Source organism: Haliaeetus albicilla, chromosome 3 (assembly GCF_947461875.1).
Source record: "Haliaeetus albicilla chromosome 3, bHalAlb1.1, whole genome shotgun sequence".
NCBI lineage: Eukaryota > Metazoa > Chordata > Aves > Accipitriformes > Accipitridae > Haliaeetus > Haliaeetus albicilla.
In genome coordinates, this window is record NC_091485.1 from 27,559,354 (window position 1) to 27,578,184 (window position 18,831).

General features: G+C 44.6%; 1 protein-coding gene across 2 annotated transcripts; it reads right to left on the reverse strand.

Annotated features, from left to right (window-relative positions):
* Window positions 1-876: 876 nt before the first annotated feature.
* On the reverse strand, window positions 877-14,054 carry AQP4 (aquaporin 4). 2 transcript variants are annotated; one of them, XM_069779220.1, is made up of 5 exons: window positions 13,729-14,054; window positions 8,995-9,409; window positions 7,937-8,101; window positions 7,502-7,582; window positions 877-4,872 (listed from the first exon to the last, which is right to left on the reverse strand). In XM_069779220.1, the coding sequence occupies exons 1-5, from the start codon at window positions 13,800-13,802 to the stop codon at window positions 4,594-4,596; spliced, it is 1,014 nt and encodes a 337-aa protein (XP_069635321.1). In that variant the 5' UTR covers window positions 13,803-14,054; the 3' UTR covers window positions 877-4,593. The 2 variants fall into 2 exon arrangements, with proteins under 2 accessions (XP_069635321.1, XP_069635322.1); XM_069779221.1 differs by lacking the exon at window positions 13,729-14,054 and adding an exon at window positions 13,510-13,644.
* Between the last annotated feature and the right edge of the window lie 4,777 nt (window positions 14,055-18,831).

Here is an 18,831-nt window from a genome sequence, read left to right on the forward strand (position 1 = left end):
GACTCCTCTTAGACATGTTCTATTGCCCGAATTGGGTTTTTTCCTCATATTTCAGTCCTGAGCTTTAGGACTTTAAATGTTTCCAGTGACCACATGATGCTTTTTTTTTTAACAGATCATTTATTTGCAACAGTAGTGTGAGATATAGTAGAATACAAGTGGGAACCAGATAATCATGTATTATTTTATAGCGTATTTTTCAGTAGATTATTCCAAATGTTACATATGGAAATTTTAAGTCCCATAACATTAGTTCTGCTATCATGGTGACTAAGCATTTCAACAATAAGAAGTCTCCTGGAAAAATCCATGTACATAGTTTGCTTTATCTCATTTGTCCTAAATTACAGACTGCAACAGCATGATTTAGATCATGTAAGTGGGTAACAAATAGTTCAGTCTATATCTGCATCTTGTCTATTTAGTAAGTCCTTGAGAAACTGAGATGCACAGAGGTTGATCTGAGATACAAAAAGTTATGCATGGTGTCTTCATCTCTCACCTTGGAAATAAAGGTTCACAATGTAAATTCTCACATATTTTATTTAGATTAAAAATATTGGATGGTGTACCATATCCTGAATGTGTTACACAGACTGCGGATAAAATGTTGCAGAGCACAGCAGCAACTGCTCTGCCATCAAGCACTAGAAAGGTGGAAATTCGAAGGCCGTCTAGCTTTCTAAGCAGATACTGTGGCAATTATTAATAATCAGATATAAAACACATTTTGAAAAGCTCATATGCAAATACACGTGACAAGCCTAAACACTGCATAAGATGGGTCTTGCTCCTGCTTCCACTGAATGAATGAAAGATACAGCTCCCAAACACTTCAACAGGAAAAGGGTTGTGATGACAACTCATGTTGCATGGTTTCTTTTTTCTTTTTTCTCTTTTTTCTCCTGAGAATAGTTAGAATTTGGCCGATAAAATACTCAGAGTCCATGCAACCCAAAAGGTATTTGTGTGCCTTGGTGTAACCACCCTTAGCTTCCATCCTTTCTTTTCTGAAATCCGGTGATTAAATATTTTGAATGTGTTTGTTAAAGTGCAAATATAGCATTAGAAACCTGCCATGATGGAGGAGTGAGAGACTCATCCATGGTTTTTTTAGGACCGCAGAATGACAACATGCCTGGCAGACTTCCTGTGATATCTATCCACCATCATAAACAGAAGAGATTTACCATGTCCCAGCCCAAACAATAAATACTTTTAGAGGACACCAAGTCATGTTACGAGGTGCAGTTTAGAGCTGAACATAAATCTCACTCAAACAGTATTAAAGTACACATTTTTAAATCATATTAAGGCAAAAGTATTTCCAATCCATAAAAAGTTACGCCAGTCTATTATTTAACCAAATGTGACTGTTGTACACTGATGATACCACTGCAAAACAACTTAGAGAAGCATATATCCCTGCAGGTCAAAGCTAAATTGAGTCCTAAGGTATGCTGAAGAGTGATGTTCCCTTACATGAATGGTGATCTCTTGCAGTGGGGCAGGACCATCTGTGATGATGGCCACTCCTAAGGATTTACTTTAGGGTAAGTCATAAACCTCAAGTCAAATGCATCACCTTCCAGAATTAAGTACCTTGCTGCAAAACTCTGATTTTGGAAAAAACACAGGCCAGCTCATGAGGAAAGCCATCAGCCCCCCCAAAAGTTCAGGATCATTTCCACTGTAGTCAATGACATACTCCTTCATGAGCCTCATTCTGTGGGAGCAGGAGCAGACCTATCATATCTTGCTTTCCTACTGATGTCCAATGCATAGCAACATCCTTTACTGTCTAGTTGTCTCTATTTTAGCTTCCCTTCTTTCTCCTTATCTTTGCAGGAGCCTCAGTATCTTATCTCCGATACTGTCTTTGAGCAAGGAGTTCTCCTGGGACTGGTTCTGAGTGTTTGCCACACTTCATTAATACAGACTGTTTCAAGGAAAAAAATCCTCCTAACTGAGGTGGCTGGTGCTATGCTTGTGTTGTGCTCACCTCAGCAGCAGAATCAGGCTGGCTGAAGAAAATATGCATCAAGCCATTTGTGTAAAGGACCCTTAAGCATAAAACAAATCACTTCTTATTTAAATAACACAGTACATTGCAAAATTCACAAATTAAGAGCTTCTAAAGAGTGTCTTTAAATAAAAAAATGCAAACCTTTGCTTAAAAATCTGCCAGTGCTATGTGTATTACTCTTTACTTTACCTGTTTAAGGCATGCAAAAGGTTTAATCAGTGTCCCTTTAAGAAATATAGCATTTGAAGGAAAAAAGAAAAAAAGAAAAAAAAAGCCAGAACAAATGCCTAGACAAAAAAACCCCCACAAGTTTTGATCTTTCTCATTGAATCTATTTAGCATAGTATTTACCCATATGGGCAGAGGTATGCAGGGGTCTAAACACCACACCTGTGTTGCCCTTCCCTGGGAGACTTAGTCCTTGCTGTGGGAAAGAGCTCTTATCTGCGATTTGACATTGTCCCTTGCAGGTCCCTAACCATGCTCATGCCCTCGCACCGTGATGCTGTCACTGTGTTGGGGCACAGCTAAGGACAAATACCAGCTGTGTCACTAGGCTCATCAGGCAGCCGCTCCCGTGATGCTGCAACAGGTATGTGATAGGGAGTGTGTCTGCCAGGAGGGCTCATGCGTCGGGAGCGGGGCTGTCCCTGGGCCACCCAAGGAAGCCCTGTCCTGCGCCTGCGTATGCCACATGCTGCGCCTGGGCGCTGCAGGGGAGAGATTGTGGTCCAGCTGCAAAGGCATGGAGGAGTCACGAATCTCACGTTCAACGCAGGCAGCTTGTGCCACACTCTAACAGGGTTTAAGACAAGAAAAGTGTGAAACTAGGAAAGTGAGTATGGCAGGACATGCTGGGACTATACAGGGATGTGAGCTGGGATAGTTGAATTGCCTTTGGATCACAGTGCACGGATCTGAGTGTAGCGGTGGTTTATTATCTCATTAGAAACATCTAATTCCCCGTAATAAAGGTCGCATGTAGAGTATGTCAAAGAGCAGACAAGGCTATTACAGCCCACAGTCAGGGCTAATGCTTTTTTTCCCCCTCTTATTGCTAAATAGGCAGGAGTAGATTTTAAATTTCAAAATAAAAACTATACAATTACACTAATAATACCATGCTCCTGACTGCTCTGCAGCTGTATATTGTGAAACTCAAAGCCACTGATCAGAAACAAAAGCAGTAAGTCAGTACCAGCTTTACAGAAATGTTCTGCTGGGGTGATTATGTCTGTCAAAACACTTCTATAAGGGAAAGGCTGATTACTGAACATATTTCATGTCCCTTTCCCCCTAAAAACCCTGCAAGTGCTTGCATCTTTTCCTAACAACAGATAAAGAAACCATTGCCAGAGGTGTAATTAAGACTATAGGAACACTGGAACAAGCATGGATCCTGTTCAAATAGTCAGGCATCAGTTACAACAAAAGCCAGAAGCAGTTGTATTTTTATCATCCGTTATAAAAAAATATTTCCCAATCAGTGTTTCAATACAGATAAAAGTTAAAAACCTTCTACATTACTAATGAATTAAAACCCCCATATCTCCAACCATCTTGTAAGAAAGTAGGTAAGTAATTTAAACGTTTAGTTTACATAACTTAGCACAGAAATGTGTATTTGAACAAGTGCACTGAAAACAGATATGCCTTCTCTTCTTCTGATATCTCTTATTTGAGTTATTAAGTAACAGGAAAGCCTTTATATTCTTTGCATGACCTTGAGAGTCTGCTAACACTAAATGGTCAATAGTCAAACCCCAGGAGAATGTTTCACGAGATAGACAATGACAAGAGGGAGCATGAAGTAGAGTCAAATGCTTTGCAGCCTTATTACAGTAGACTTCAACATTCAATTTCAGCGTATTTACTCCCAGGAAAGGATGAAGGTAATATATTTATACTGCAAATCACATAAGTGAAATTTGATGGGTTGATAGAATTTTTTTTTTTTAAACCTATTTAAGTATCATCTTTTCAGGAGTAGTTTGCAAGGCAATAGTGATGTACATGGGTGGAAACAACACTCCTTTGCTTGACTGTCGATAAAACTCTTAAATACTGTTGGTGCTGTCCCTGAACCTCGCAGAGAACGCATAATGGATAAGATGTTCTAATCAGAGCTGACAACAGCCAATTAAGTGTCAGAAGAACAATCTGATAAGTAGGTTTTCATGTCTATAGGCATTTCCTGATACGTCTTAACTGTCAATCTGAATGTTAAACATCTCTATCTTCATCTCATTATTGACTGATTTATTAAAGGAGAATGCTTTCATCTCTTTTTTTGACTTTGGGATTGTTCCAGAAAGAAGGAAAGGAAAACAGTAGGAACAGCTTTTAATATGGAATAATAGATGGGGAATCCTCATTATAGGAAAGTCCTAATATTCCAACTGAGCAGGCATATGGTTTGGTGACACCGCTACCACGCAGCTGCCCACACCATACCTGTTAAGAAATGGTAGATGCTCAGTTTAGAGGAGATCTGTTTCTTTAATAGGTGGGAGGATATCTGTGGACAGGCTAGCAGGCTGATCTCTGCTTTCAGTGCTTCTTGCTAGTCATACAGAAGACAACACCTCACTGGATGGATCTCTTCCCTTCTTGTCCTCACCCCTGTCGATATCAATCACATGAACTATGCCAGGCTTCAGGATCAGGTCATCGGTCTCTACATGGCTCCTGTTATCGTCCACCTCAATGTACTTCCCTTTGGACGGCTGGGTGGCCTTACTGAAGACGTCTTTAAAACGGCGCTTGAGTTCAACGTCTGGGCAATAGACGTACTCATAAAGAGCACCAGCAAGGACTGCTCCTATTATTGGTCCCACCCAATATACCTGCAAAAAGAGGTGGAAAAAAAGACAGGCATTAAGCTCTTGGGCAAATAAAGAAGCCAGGGTGTCAGAGAAAAGCATGTCACTACAGACTTCACCCACAAAACTTACGGCAAAATATCCTGGCCCAATCATTCAAACCAACTCTGCTTTCCAGAAAGGCATGGTCATATAGTTCCCTGCCTTTCATGAACTGGGGTGAAATCTGCCTGATATTATACCAGTTTATGAGGCAGAGAAGGGTAACTACCATAGATTTCACAGATGGCGACCTGGAGCTCAGCAATTAAGTGACTGCTCTAAAATCACATATGAAGTTGGTCAAAATGCAGTCTCTTTGGCATTTAATGGCATTAATCCTCTGTCACTTTTTTTCTTCCTTCTGCCTGCTCCCAGTCTCTCTCTCTCTCACATGTATTTCACCCCCTTCAGAAATTCTCCCTAGTCACCTTGAATCCAGTCATCTAAACCACCTTGCGTCCGTGGGTGCAGCTCTCCCCTAAAAACTCCTCTCGTGCCAGCGTTTAGGGAATTGCCAGGCAGTGGACCCCACAGAGCAGAGAAGAGGGACCTATGCTGACATGTTGGTGAGGTATGGTTACTACTTCCCCGATGCCTGAAAAAGATTTCAGTCTGTATGTGTGGTTACCAATCTTCTCAAGCGGACCAGCTGAGTGGCAGCAAAGCTACAGACACCTCCCATGGACAGACACACCGGCATCCTCTCTGGCTGCCCTGCCTTCTGTTAATAGAAAGCAGCTTTTCCCCTCCCCTCTTTATGGGAGATTCAACTTATTTTTTTAAACTTTGTCCAATAACAAAAAAAGTACAGGTTCTTCACCATCCTTAGTTAGATCAACCATAGTTATAACATTTCTTGAGTAAAAAAAGGCCACAGTTCCTGGTGGAGTCTTGTATGACTTGTCAAATACAGCTCCGTAGTCGCATACAACATATAGTTGCTCCGGCATAGCTTTTACGCTAGCAGGGGTAAGATGACTGAGAAGCAGGCCCACATCTTTGAAGAGTAGCAGTTTTGTCAAGTTTTACTGATCCACCTCTTTCCAAGAGGCCTCCTCTAAATTTTCATCGCTCATTGCCAACTGTAGACAACATACATGGACTGTTTGCAAGATGACACACAAAATAAACACCAATGCAGAAAATCGATTTTCTTTCTGCATTTTCACTCAAGGTGGCAATGAACTTTTAAGGAAACAAAACCTCTCCTAGTGTATATACACACAGTTCTGCTTCAGTATTTCAGACTCACATTTCCAAAATAATCCAAATTTGGCTTCTGATCCCACAAAATCCAACAGGCAGGCAGCTACCTGATTATCTAATTTGAATACAACCAACATACACAACTTTGTAGAGGACCTATCTATTTCAGCATGACATGGAGCAGTTCACTAATATTAGAAGGTGCAGAAGCCCACAGGCTGCTGTCAGTGGCATGCCAATGTCACTGCTCTGGAGGAGGAGAAAAGGCCATCTTTCCAAGTGACCAGGACAGTAGCTAAGCTTCTCCTACAAATTCCTCCATGGTACATTTGTTTATTGTTTATAGCTTTAGTTATAAATTACAGGCTCCCGCAGAGTATGGATAATTAATCTTGTGAAAAACTACGGCAGTTTTTCATATGAACAAGCCATTCACTGATAACTGGGTAAATCTGCCTCAATAGGATAACTCTTGGGAAGAAAGTTACACATGGTATCGTGTTTGCAGAATTGGAGCCTTAGGGCCTGAAGACAATGCTATTTCTGTTATTAGCTGCAGTGGGAGCAATGTGGGCTTCATACTTTAAAAATCAAGAAAACCCTTATATGCACTGTAATATGCAGCTCTTACAGTTAGCATTGAAAGTGTCCCTAGAAGTGCTTTCCCTGTCTATAATTAGGTGAGGCTGAGCTGCAATCCATCTCTCCCTTATAAAATGTGAATTGGTTTTTAATAAGTTTAATAGTGGGATGCTATAGAAAATGACTGCATCATTCACAGTCTGTTTATCAAATTCTTTCCTGTGCAAATAATCCTAGTTAAGCTGATGCTTTCAAACTGAAGCAGGTAACATCTGGTCTGGTCTGTGAAGACCAGACTGCAACCGCTTCATCTCTCACTGCGGGCATTTGCTGAGGCAGGTTCTCCCCCGGGAACTAGATCACAGAGGGTCCCTGCTCTCATTTTATATGTCTGCCCCAGTTTGCTGCAGAACCAGGTGAAACGTGAAGCTGACAGAATTACTTCCATAACTTCTCACCAGCATGACCAGGGGGTTTGCAATCTGCCTCGGAGGTTTTTTCTTTCTAGCAGTTCAATTCTTTCAGTCTCGCCGGACTGCTCTTTTTGTTTTGAACTTTTTGTATGATTGCCTTTCTAACCCAGCTACTACCTCCACAAAACGGCCCCTGAATAGCAAGATGCTATTCCAACGTGCTGCATACTGCACCGCAGTCCTAGGCGAGGGGCATAATTATACCTAAGCTTGTGGCAGGTCAGTGCCTGTCTTCCTCAGTGATGGTCTCTGTGGGGCGTACTGGGAGAGATAACTAAAAGCAATTGATGTATGAAAAATCCTGATAGCTGTTTGTTGCTATGGTGAAGGAAGCATAAAAGCAGAGTTACCCATTGGTTTTCCCATCTCCCCATGATGACAGCAGGCCCAAATGATCGAGCAGGGTTCATACTGGCACCGGTGTAATTGATCTAAAGCAGAGAAAAAATGTTACCTGTTATTAAAATCTAGATGATAGTTATTCATTTTCTGCTATTCCCTGTACTACGGGGACACCCTGGTTTTGCATGGCTTCTAATCATGACAGCAACTATTGTCACTCAGGTCCTCAGTCTTATCACGAAATTAACAAACTCATCACATAAACAGGCAGAAAACCCAAGGGGACCCTCCGGCTACTCCAAAGGGTTTTGGCATGGATCCATAAAGAATACAGCAGCTATACAGCTAGAACGGCTATAAAGGCCACAGAAACTTCCATTTACTTCTGAAGTAGTCATAAAGGGACAAGGGGTCTATTTTTTAAAGAGAAGCCATTAACTTACAGCAAATAAATGTCCAATTGCAACAGAAAATCCAATTGCTAAAGCTACTGAACCAGTGACATCACTTCGTTTTGAATCACAGCTGGCAAAAATAGTAAAAACCAGCTGGAATGTAATTATCAACTCCACCAGGAGTCCATGGCCAGCGGAAAGATCCCCGTGTACCTGAAAGAAAGGAAAGAAACACTGGAGATGAAACAAAGGTGATTTTGTAAATCAGAAAGCCACCACATACATTAATTGTATTTCAATGAAAGGTATTTCTAAATGGTACACAGTGAAAGACAACAAGGAAATTTAGAAGTACAGGTTCCCCAACCCCTAATCCCTTTTCTTTTTTTTTTTTTTTGAGAGCCATGGAAAATTACTGCTGGACTGAGAACAGAGGCTTAACAGTAACATCCAACAAGAACTTCAAAGTTAGACTGCAGAAGTGTAGTTTATTTTTACACAGGGATTTGCAAATGCTGCACTTCCCCTTCACGATTTTTTTCTTGGGAGCGCTGTAATTTACTATTCAATTATAAATTCATTAATTAGCCCTGACTTAATTAATTTAAATTTCAATTAAAAATTAAGCAGTGTGCGGCTCAAGTGCATTTTTAATAAGTCCTGCAACAGGGCTAACTGATGGCATTCCTTATTAGTTTAGAACAAAGCTGAAATCTAAGCCACAATCTATTTCAAAAGTATGTCATTTTAAATTGATGTTTTTTCAATCCCCATCATAATGGCATAGAATTAATTTCCCCCTCCCTAGCCCATATAGAAATGGCATTTCACGCATATATTATTTAAATTTTGTATGTAAATTAACATTACCTGCTGTCATCAGATTTGGGGAAGTTCTAGGAAAGAGAACTTCTATAAAAAGAACAGCTGTAGATATGACGCTGCATAAACCCATCCTAAGGAGAGCTTTACGCCCCGTCTAGATACTGTAAATAAACTAGCAAGCTCTTAAAACCTCTCCTTGAGCTCTCTTTATTCTGTGTGACACTGATTATATTTTCTTAGGCTCTAAGCTAGTCTAGTTCAAGAGCCGGAGAAGTGATTACCGCAGTGACTCCCAGGCCTCCCACCACGCTTGGTGGTGTGACGAGGTAAAGGATGCCTGCGCCCACGATGGCTCCCAGGCACTGGGCGAGAATGTAGAAGACGGACTTGGCGAGGCTGATCTTCCTCGTGCAGACCATCGCCACGGTCACAGCAGGGTTAATGTGGCCTCCACTGATGTGTCCAAAGCACTGCACCATGGTTGCAATGCTGAGTCCAAAGCAGAGGGAGATAAGGACCATGTCTACAGGCAGGGGCTTCTCTGCTCCGCCCCAGTTGATTGTGGAGCCGAGGCTGAGGAGGACAAAAATGAGCATGGCCAAAAATTCAGCTGAAACGGCTTTCCAGAAGGGCTGAGTCCAGACTCCTTTAAATGCCACCATGATGCTTTCACACTTACACAGACGCCCACACTTACTGAAAAGGAAAACAAAGCTTCATCAGAAGTCGCCAAATAAGCCTTTTGCTCTCCTGTTGGGGGGTGCTATCCAGCAGACTTTGGAGAGAAGGAGGCAATGCCGAGCATCCTTGGGCTGGGACAACCACAGACACACACTGTCAGAGCAGACTGCCCTTAAAACATGACCAGGGTTTAAGCGTCTGCAGGACACAAGGTGATTAATCACCCCCTGTGAGAAGCCTGCCTGTATAGCTTCAGTTCACAAAAAGCAACCTCTGTATTTTTTTAAATAAGTGAGTATGAAAGTAAGTCTACACTTCTACACTAGCTGACCTCTCCCTGACTTAGAGTCTGTAAAGCCCTACCACTTCCAGTGGCCAGTTGACCATCATACTCATTAAATCAGTGGGTATCCTCTTTTTCTAAGCAAATCTACTTTTCACAAAGCAGGTATGATAATTCCATAAAAAGCGGTATCTTAGTCAAACCCTATTGGTTTTGATAACAGCGTTGGGAGGTTGCCCTGGGAGCTATAAGAGAAAGTCTATTTGTTTGAACATTCACTTTCAATTTATATTCATGCAAAGAGCAGTTTCTTCACTGTGGACATAGGGTAAAAATTGAATTCAGCCAGGAGAATAGATGCAATCCTAAATTCTGACCTTTAAATCAATCATGCAATCAATACAGTGCTTTCTTTTGGGCAAAGGGTGCCAAGTAAGCTGTGGAACGGAGCAATGTTTTCTGTATGTGTGTGGTATGTAGAACTCTGTATGGCAAAGAAGTGTCTTGATTTTTCCACTCCTATGTGGAGATCCTATTTATTAGTCTACGCTGCCTTCCTGATGAGCTACAATTTTGCTAGATGTTCAGATACCTACGAAAGTGGGTCACCAAAGAAAAAGTTATTTGTGGTATTAATAAATTAGGAGAATAAGCCAAAAGGGAAGCATTTTAATGAGTTTCTAAGGAATGCTAACAAGATTCTTCTCTAAAAAACAAAAGCAAAAAACCTCCAACCCCTCCAAAAAGCAAAAAACAAAGGAAAGAATATTCAGCTGCTACGTTTGGGAACAGAATTTCAAGTGGAAGATGGATGAATTTATGCTCAGTTATCTAAGGTAACTGAGCTACAATGCATATTTAATACCACTTACATCAGAAAGAAGCACAAAAGGCATGTCTGGCCTTTTCAAGTTCTTGCAAGAGGAATGGCCCATGAATTTCTTAACAGTTGCAGAGAGTTAGGGAAAGGCAATTTAATCCTGTGACTGGAGCAAATAATTTGTTTCCCTGTCTCATTTCTTATGCTAATATACTGTATATTTTGGATAGGTCATGTGAACTCTATCTCAGTTCTCTAGACTCTCAGATGAGAACAAGAATTACAAGAATTACATTATCTCCTGCAAATGGCTGTTGTAAAGCACTTGTGATCTGAGAGACTTGAGCAGGACCTGCTCCACCAGAGAACTAAAGCCAGAACCTCAAAAGAGAAAAAAAGCCATTCCCCAAATCTTCTGATTTTGGGTCAAACCTGAGACAAACTGAAAGCTGTTTTTGTAAGATCTCATATTAACAGTCAGTTAATGACCAACTATCTAGACGGGACTTTTTGTTCAAAATGGCTCCAAAATCATCACCTCCCCCAATGCAAAAGCTCACAGGTATTTGGCCATCCTTACCTTTGAACCCTACGTCCAGATTCTCACTGAAACCTAAAGGCTCAGTAACAATTTAATTTAGTGGCCTGAGTAAGACAAAGGTGCTATACCCATACTGAGAAGAGCTCATTTTCCCAGGGCATGTCCCAGGTGAACATTTAATATAGGGATGAGGCATATCCTGAAGTCCATGGCAAAGAAACCTGCGCACACAGACAAGGGAAGTGGCACTCATCTACCCTTTCACCCCCAACTCAGTTGGGATGCAACCTGGATTTCCCCGAGCTTTTGCTTGTGCTTATTTTTGCTAAGCAAAACTCAAGCCCTGGTGTTCTATTCCAGACTTCTGCAAAATTTCCAAGCACCAAGGGCACTATGGGGGGAATGCAGGTTTTTGGAGCATGGGAGAGAGGGGTACGGTGACTCCTGGCTTCTTCGTCAGAGTGTGCCTGACCATCCCATAAGATCTACAAATTAACTGCATTCCTTCATCCTGTAGAAGTGGACAGAAAAGGGTGTTTGTATTGGGTATCAAACCCACGCAGTTAGCATCCTTCTAGTTGTGGAACATCTTGGAAGAACACATTGAGAGTAAGTGCGTGTGCACCTGCACGCACGTGTGCAAGAGAGAGCCAGGGAGGATCCGGAAGATCACACCTTCTACTGAACTGCCGATGGGCTTGTCTAGAAGGAGGCTACCTCTTAGGAAGGGCAGATCTCATGCTGCTTCTCTAGCTGAGACCATCTCCAATCAATACAGTCAATGTTTACAGCCCTGAAAATGCAAAAATGCTGCATGCAAGCCAAAAGCATAACTCAAACATAGAAGCTTGCTCATCAACATAAAGAAAGTTTCTGTTCTTCTAAAACAGCATGCTACCTGGAAAAAAATAAAAATGGTAGAACTACACTGTCAGCCATACTTCGACAGTAAATGATCTAAACATCTATTTTTAATGTGTTCATGTTTTGCTGAAGCAGTCTGTTTTCCTGTGATTTCAAAACCCAGCAAAATGCCCAGCTGTCATGGCCAAATCCTTCTTTCAAACTGCACACCTTTCTTCCCCACAGCAAAAGTCCCTACAAATACTAATAAAAGCTTAATATTGTGTTTGAGCCCTGAGTCCAGGTTTTCACTCCAATCCAAGGGCTATCAGCAGCTTAGTAATCAACACCATCTCCAACATCCACTCTTTTTTCAGCATGCAGTTAATTTAAAGGCTTGCGATGAGACAGAGAGTGAGCGATGGCTGTGCCAGGTCTGAAACCAAAATGGGACTTTCCAGCAGCTAAGATTTCCCATCAAAGTTGCAAAACAGTTTTTTGGAGTAGTTGTTGTCCACGGTTGCCTTAGATAAACACAACAGAGAAACAGAAAGACACTTTGATGTTATGGTCACACATTAATTTCACGTGTGGCCACACTTGAAGTTCTCTGGTCTGGACTACAAGATTACACAGTGGACTGTGTCTAATAGGATGCACGGTGGCTTTTTACAGGCCGTGTTGCCATCAGGGCTGCAGGCGTGATTACGGCTTCAAGGCCGTAACAATATAAATAAATAACACAGGCTTCCCTACAGAAGTCAAGGGGTATTTTTAAAATTCTTCCTTTTCTAAGCGGCATCATTTCAAGGAGCAGAGCAAACAGCCGGGCCGTGGGCTTGCCGCCAGCCGCTCCACACGACACCACTGTTGCACCGAAGTTTTGTGCGTGTGGCAGCTATTTACAGTGGCATCTCTGGAGCAAACTCACATACCGCCCGACCTGCCCTGGCACAGCGGGCTGGAGCTCAGATGGACGCCAGGCACCCGCTTGCCAACTTGGGTGGAGGAGAGGCTACTGTTGCAAAACAAAGGCACCATGGCAGGGCTTGCTTGGAACCATTTCGCCTCATTTTCCAACACGATGTTGCATGAGCGACTGACGTGGGTATCTGCCGGAGGTGGGATGGGGAGGCTCGGGAGCCCAGGGCCGCGGGTTTTCGCCCGAGCGGCAGCCGGGCTTCCTGCACACACGCCCCTCCGTCGCGGGACCGCAAGCGGCGAATAAAACAAAGTTTTAGGGTGGGCAGAAGGGGTGGGGGGTGGGGGTGGGGGGGTGCGCGCGCCTGCAGCCCTCTGCCCCGCTTCGCGCCTCCAGCGTTAAAACCCAAGGGCGGCTGAAAGGCTCCGTTCGTGCCTTCGGGGAGGGGGCACGGCGGGGCTGCCCTGGGAGCTATCCCGCGGGGCGAAACGCCGGGGAAAGGCAGCTCGCAGCACCCTCGAGCCCCCCCGACCCCCGCCGGCGCAGCGAGGGCAGCCCGGCTGCGCGCTCCTCCCGGGGCCGGACACCTCGGGGCGTCCCCTCCCGCAGTCGCGCACCCCCCCTCCCCTTTCCCGTAAAGTCACCTTCGGTTCGGGTGGGCCGGGCCGCCCCCCCCCCCGCGCCCCGCGGAGGGCCGCGCACTCACCCGCGGCGCGGAGCGGCCGCTCCGTCGCTCATCCCTCGCCGGCGGGCGCGGAGCGGCGGCAGCGCGGGCGAGCGGCGCCGGCCGGGGTGGGCGCAGGGCGCGGGGCGGGGGCGCGGGGGCGCGGGGGGTGGCCCGGCCCGGCTCCTCAGCGTGCGGCTGGCCCCGCCGCCGCCGCCGCCGCCGCCGCCGCGCCGCGCTGCCCTCCCCTCCCCTCCCTACCTGCTGCTCCGCGCGGGCGAAGGGGGCTTGAGGCGGTGCGGCCGGAGCCCCGGCTGCGGGTCGTTTGCCGTCATGTGAATATGCAGATTAATCGAGGGGGTTCGCGGCTGCCCGCTCAAAGCGGCGGCGGCGGCGGCGGCGGGCGCCGGGTCCGAAGGAGCGAGCCCGCTGTGCTTCCGCGGCGCGGGCTGCGCCGCATCGGGAGGGAAGGGCTCAGGGGTCTCCCGGTTTCTTCTCTGACACACGCTGCATCGAAGGAAGAAACGGTCTGAGCACCTCTGCAGCCAGGGAGCTCTACCCAGCTGAAACGCCTGTTAGCACCTTCTGACCGGAGCGCTACTGCTTACAGGAGAGGCAGGGTGCTTTTATTTGCTGGAAGTCGCTAAACTCAACAAAGTTTTGCCCGACATGGAAAGCCAACGGAGGCCGCTGAAAACAACCGCTGACAGTAGACCGTGATGCCGTTGAGGAAATTCCGATGGTCCCCACCTTGAGAAGAACCCAGTGACTCTACAGCCTGCTAACAACCCCATGAGAAAACAGGCCTTCACCTTATAAGAAAAAAACAAAGTTGCCTAAGTTTCCAGGCACAGTTATTTCATCAGAGAATGCATAGAAACTGTGGCTGGAAGAAGACAAGGCTGAAAATGGAACACAGTATCTAGAAAATCCTTTCTTTTTCCAGTGGCTTAGGCCTTTGCATGCAGTAAAAGGATCTGTGCGTAAGTTACATAGAAAACATTTTAAGTGACATGTAAACAAGGTTAAAATAGCATGCACAGAGAAACTACATCTACTGCCATGCATCCATGCAGCAACAGAGAAAGCATCAAAGTTTGGCATGATGATCAGCCAGCCTGCACGGGGCACGCTGTACCAGTTAATCCTTCTGACCATTAGAAAACAGTGCAAGATCTCAAGAACTACTTTGGGCATGGAGACCATGGATGGAAAGTCCTCTCAGCTTCCGCTAGGAGATTGTGGGTAATAATTTACACCAGTGAAAAGCAAGTATTACATATAACACTATGAATTCAGGATGCCCTGGACAAATTCGTACACATAGCAATAAAAAAAGGCATGCCCCTGTGTTAAATACTTACCGATCACCGTTTATGGTAAATGCAGGTGATCAGAAAGCACAAATGTAGGTGTTTCTCTCACATTTGCCTGCTCTACCCCTAAAGCCATAGAATCATAGAATCGTTTATGTTGGAAAAGACCTTCAAGATCATCGAGTCCAACCATCGTCCATGCCCACTAAACCATGTTCTGGAGTACCTTGTCTACTTGCTTTTTGAACATCTCCAGGGATGGTGACTCAACCACTTCCCTGGGCAGCCTATTCCAATGTCTGACAACCCTCTCAGTAAAGAATTTTTTCCTAATATCCAACCTAAACCTCCCTTGCTGCAACTTGAGGCCATTTCCTCTTGTCCTGTCTCCAGCACCATGTCATAAAGGATACCAAGAGACATTCACAATTTGATGGCAAAAGAAAAACAGCTGGCTGGATGTTTGCCTTTCTTGTTTTCAAGCTTTGCTTCATTTGCTTATGTCTTGAGCTTAGTCAAGAGCAGGTGCAGTCATCATTACACAGCTCTGCTCTTTCATTTGGTGCATTTGGTTTTTCAATCTATGCGCTTCACAATCTGCTACAGTGATTCCAGAAACTTCCAGTTCTAACACTGTCTTACTGACACATAAGCCCACTGTCTACTTCATACACTCACAGACCAACTTTTTCTGTCAAGACTGCAGGAGGAGTTCCTCACAGTGAAAGAATTTCAGTTAGGATGCTCCTCTGCATAATGTTTTTTTACCCCTGTTCCCTTTTTCCCCTCTGCCAGGAATTACTGTACAAAAAGCTCCTTTTCAGTGCTGTTGTTTCAAACACCTGTGGCTTCCCTTGATGTGGCTTGAACATGCGTATCTTTTCCCACCTGCATTTGGTGAAGTCGTTATCTAATTATTTCAGCCTTTTATGCCATGGCTACTTCTGTCATACAAATCCTTTCCTCTGCTATTCCAAAAGCTACAAAAGGTACCCGTACAAGTGTCAAATTTATTTCCAGTTTTGGAGCTGGCTGTTTCAAATCAGGGCTGAGTTTGCTTTCATAGCTTTTCCCTGACAACACGCTTGTTCTTTGGCACCTTGCGGACTCTGCTCCTGTGGCCCATTTGTTTCATCACAAACAAAATTCACTTAGCAAAACCAATAACTGCTTTTCCTTTTCTTGCAGATGGCATATATCTGCTCTTCTTGATCTGCAGAGCAGATCACTGCCACACGGAGAAGCCAGAACATTAATAGCTTCTGTCACTGCTACCATTCTTATTGCGATAGATCTTCCGGAGGATTACACAGAGGTTGTGGCCACATAAACAGAGAAAGGCAATGCTTCAGGCACAAACCTGGAGCAAACTGCACTGTGCCAGCTCTGATCAAACAAATGGACTATGTTTTGTTGAAAGCACAGAAGGCAAGGAAGACATCCCTTGAGATGGCACTCAAAAACAGAGGAAAGCTGCCCCAGTTTGTCCTGGGATAAAGTTGTCAATGTTGGGAGTTGGGGCCACATAGGTTCTTTTTTTTTTTTTTTTTTAATTATATATTTTCATCTTTATAAAACCTGGGTTCACTCATTTTGGACTTCTACCCAAAGATGAAATATTCCTCCTGCTGCTGTGCTCAACACAGTTAAGGAAATAACTTACGAAAGAATATCTATGAAAAATTTAAAAATGGTGTTAAAGCTCAACCAATGTCTGAGGGAGGGGAAATGTGCAGTGGAATCTTGCTGTGCCTCTGCTTCTCCTTCACTGAACATTAAAGCTGAGTTTCTACAGTCATTTTTAGGACATCATGAATTAAAGATCTCTGTAGGAACATAAGACATGGTGAGAAGATGCTGCAACACGTAAGACACATTCCCGTTCTGAACAAGGACTTCCCAGACAGTGGAAGTGTGCCGGATCTGGGATTTCGGTTTGGTCTGTTATGGAGGAGAGGGCGCACTGCCAAAGTCAGAGGAATGTGCAAACAGCTAATTCCAGCTAAAGCAATATGAAGGAGAGAGGCAGAAAAACTCCCAGCACTAGATTCTGTCACCTCAGTGAATAGCAGTGCGGAGAGAGTCCCTTCGCTCCTATGGCAAGTCTCATGGATATCCATCCTGAGCAACTCTGTCAGACCGTGGGGTTTGTCAGACAAGACTGAAGCAGAGAAAAGAAAGACCAAAATCCAAGAAAGGACATAATTTAGAAGCATTGTGTGTTTTCTCAGTGCCTTAGTCCTTTTCCACTTGTCCCCAGCGGATCTGGACTGTTCTCCCTTCCGTTGCTGTTGTTAAGCTCCTCAGCTTGCTCAGCTCCTCTCTCAGCACCACTTCAGGCTTTCAGTTTCCACAGGCAATGAGTCTTACATGCATGTGCTCTCTCTCTTCCCCTCTCTTTCTCTGGGTGTTCCTGCCCCTTCCAACAGACTTTGAACCCACCAGCCAGTTTTAGCTACAGCTGATGGAGGATCAGAAATCCCAAAGCTGTTTAGGCTCCTGCCAGCCCCACGAGCCTGAGTGGCTGGAGGTAAGCACAGCAAAAGGGACGCTTGCTGCCGCTGGCAGGAGAGGCTCCAGGAGGATTTTCAGAAGTGCCTGAGTGATGGAGGGACTTAGCTGCTGTTTTCAAAGTGGTGCAGACTCCTAGGAGTCTAAATTCCTTTGACCTTCCTTGGCTCCTGTTGACAAGAGCGTTCGAGAGCAGGCTGTAAGCCTTTCAGAAACCATTGACGCTTGCAGAAACTCTCAGACTTCCTTTTCTGACTGATTGAAAGTCTGTTGCCACTAATAAATCCCCCTCCCCTCACCAATTTATGTTTTATAAGTTTGGGTTAAGCTTTGTCTACTAAAAGGATCTTACATAAAACACCGCTTATTGAAATGTGATCTTTGCACATTTCTGCAGTTTTAATTTTCCTGCGGTGTAATCTTGTTACTTAGGTCATTCATTTTGTCACGCCTTGGTATCAGTCTGGTCCAGGTTTGGCTGCAGGGCTATGTTCTCCTGACATTTAGAGCAAGAATTCCCTGGGAATCAGTCAAGAGATTTGACATTGCTGCTGGCCAAGCTCCAGCGGGTTTAGTTTTACTCTCCTCTATTGCGGAATCTGTCTGTCCACAAGCTGCACATTGAGTTCTGTGCTAGAGAAGGAGAACTGAAAGGCACAAAATGGCCATTCATTTGGGGGATTCATTCAGGCTTTTCAGAAAGGTTTTACAAGAAGCTGTGCACTTAGATGACTGCTGAGCTTCCTTAGCCCTGCTCTATTGCCTCCCTCACGAGACAATTTGGATTGACTGCTTCTTCTTTGCTCTCTCCCCCCACCTCAATAGGCAGAAATTATAGTTGGAAAAGCAAAATTAAGACTGAGATAGTATAGGGACCACCGGGAGGTTTTTCATCTCTAGAAATAGTTTAATTTCAACATGGCACAGACAGGTCCTTTGCTGGGAATATGGGGGGAAAAAAAAGGTCCTTTTTCTCCCCTCCTGCCACAAACTGCTGCAAATCCTATTGCAAAAAGCTGCCTCAGTGGCAGAGACAGCCAGGATTTGATGAACTGGAAGGGAGGAGCAGGAAAGCAGCCCTGGGCACTCATGGGAGCTACAGGAGAGTCGCGGGAAGAATCCCGGGTCAACTGGAAATGGGGGAGAGAAGTAGCTGTCTTGTATGGGGGGGGCAATGACATGCAGGGGCACAGAGCAGGGTGCAGGAGGGTCTGCATGTGCCAGGAGGGAGGGAAAAACAGCCCAACGTGCTGGTGGCCTGTGTGCTGAGGGTTGTGTAGTCTTAGCCAGTGGGGACAAAGAGGTTTGTCTAACTTTGCTAGGTGAGACACTGAAATTTGGTTAAGTGCTCACAGATTTTATCAGCCACAAAAAATGTAGTACTCCACTTCATATATCCCACTGTGGTGTGCTCTTGAACATCCAGCCATGCTTTGCTGACTGATCTAAGTTGCTCTCCCTTACAGTCCTGCTGCTGTTTCTAAGCTCCTCACCTCCGAATGCTGAGCCTCTTCCCCCAGCACTGCTTCAGGCCTTC

Bases quoted from the DNA above. Each gene is read 5' to 3' on its own strand.
- AQP4 (XM_069779220.1), bottom strand. From the start codon at position 13,802: ATGACGGCAAACGACCCGCAGCCGGGGCTCCGGCCGCACCGCCTCAAG. The intron at 8,102-8,994 runs GTAATCACTTCT...CCTTTCTTTCAG, and splicing joins GAGGCCTGGGAGTCACTGCG to GTACACGGGGATCTTTCCGC. The intron at 4,873-7,501 runs GTAACTCTGCTT...CTCTTTTTGCAG, and splicing joins GGAGATGGGAAAACCAATGG to GTATATTGGGTGGGACCAAT.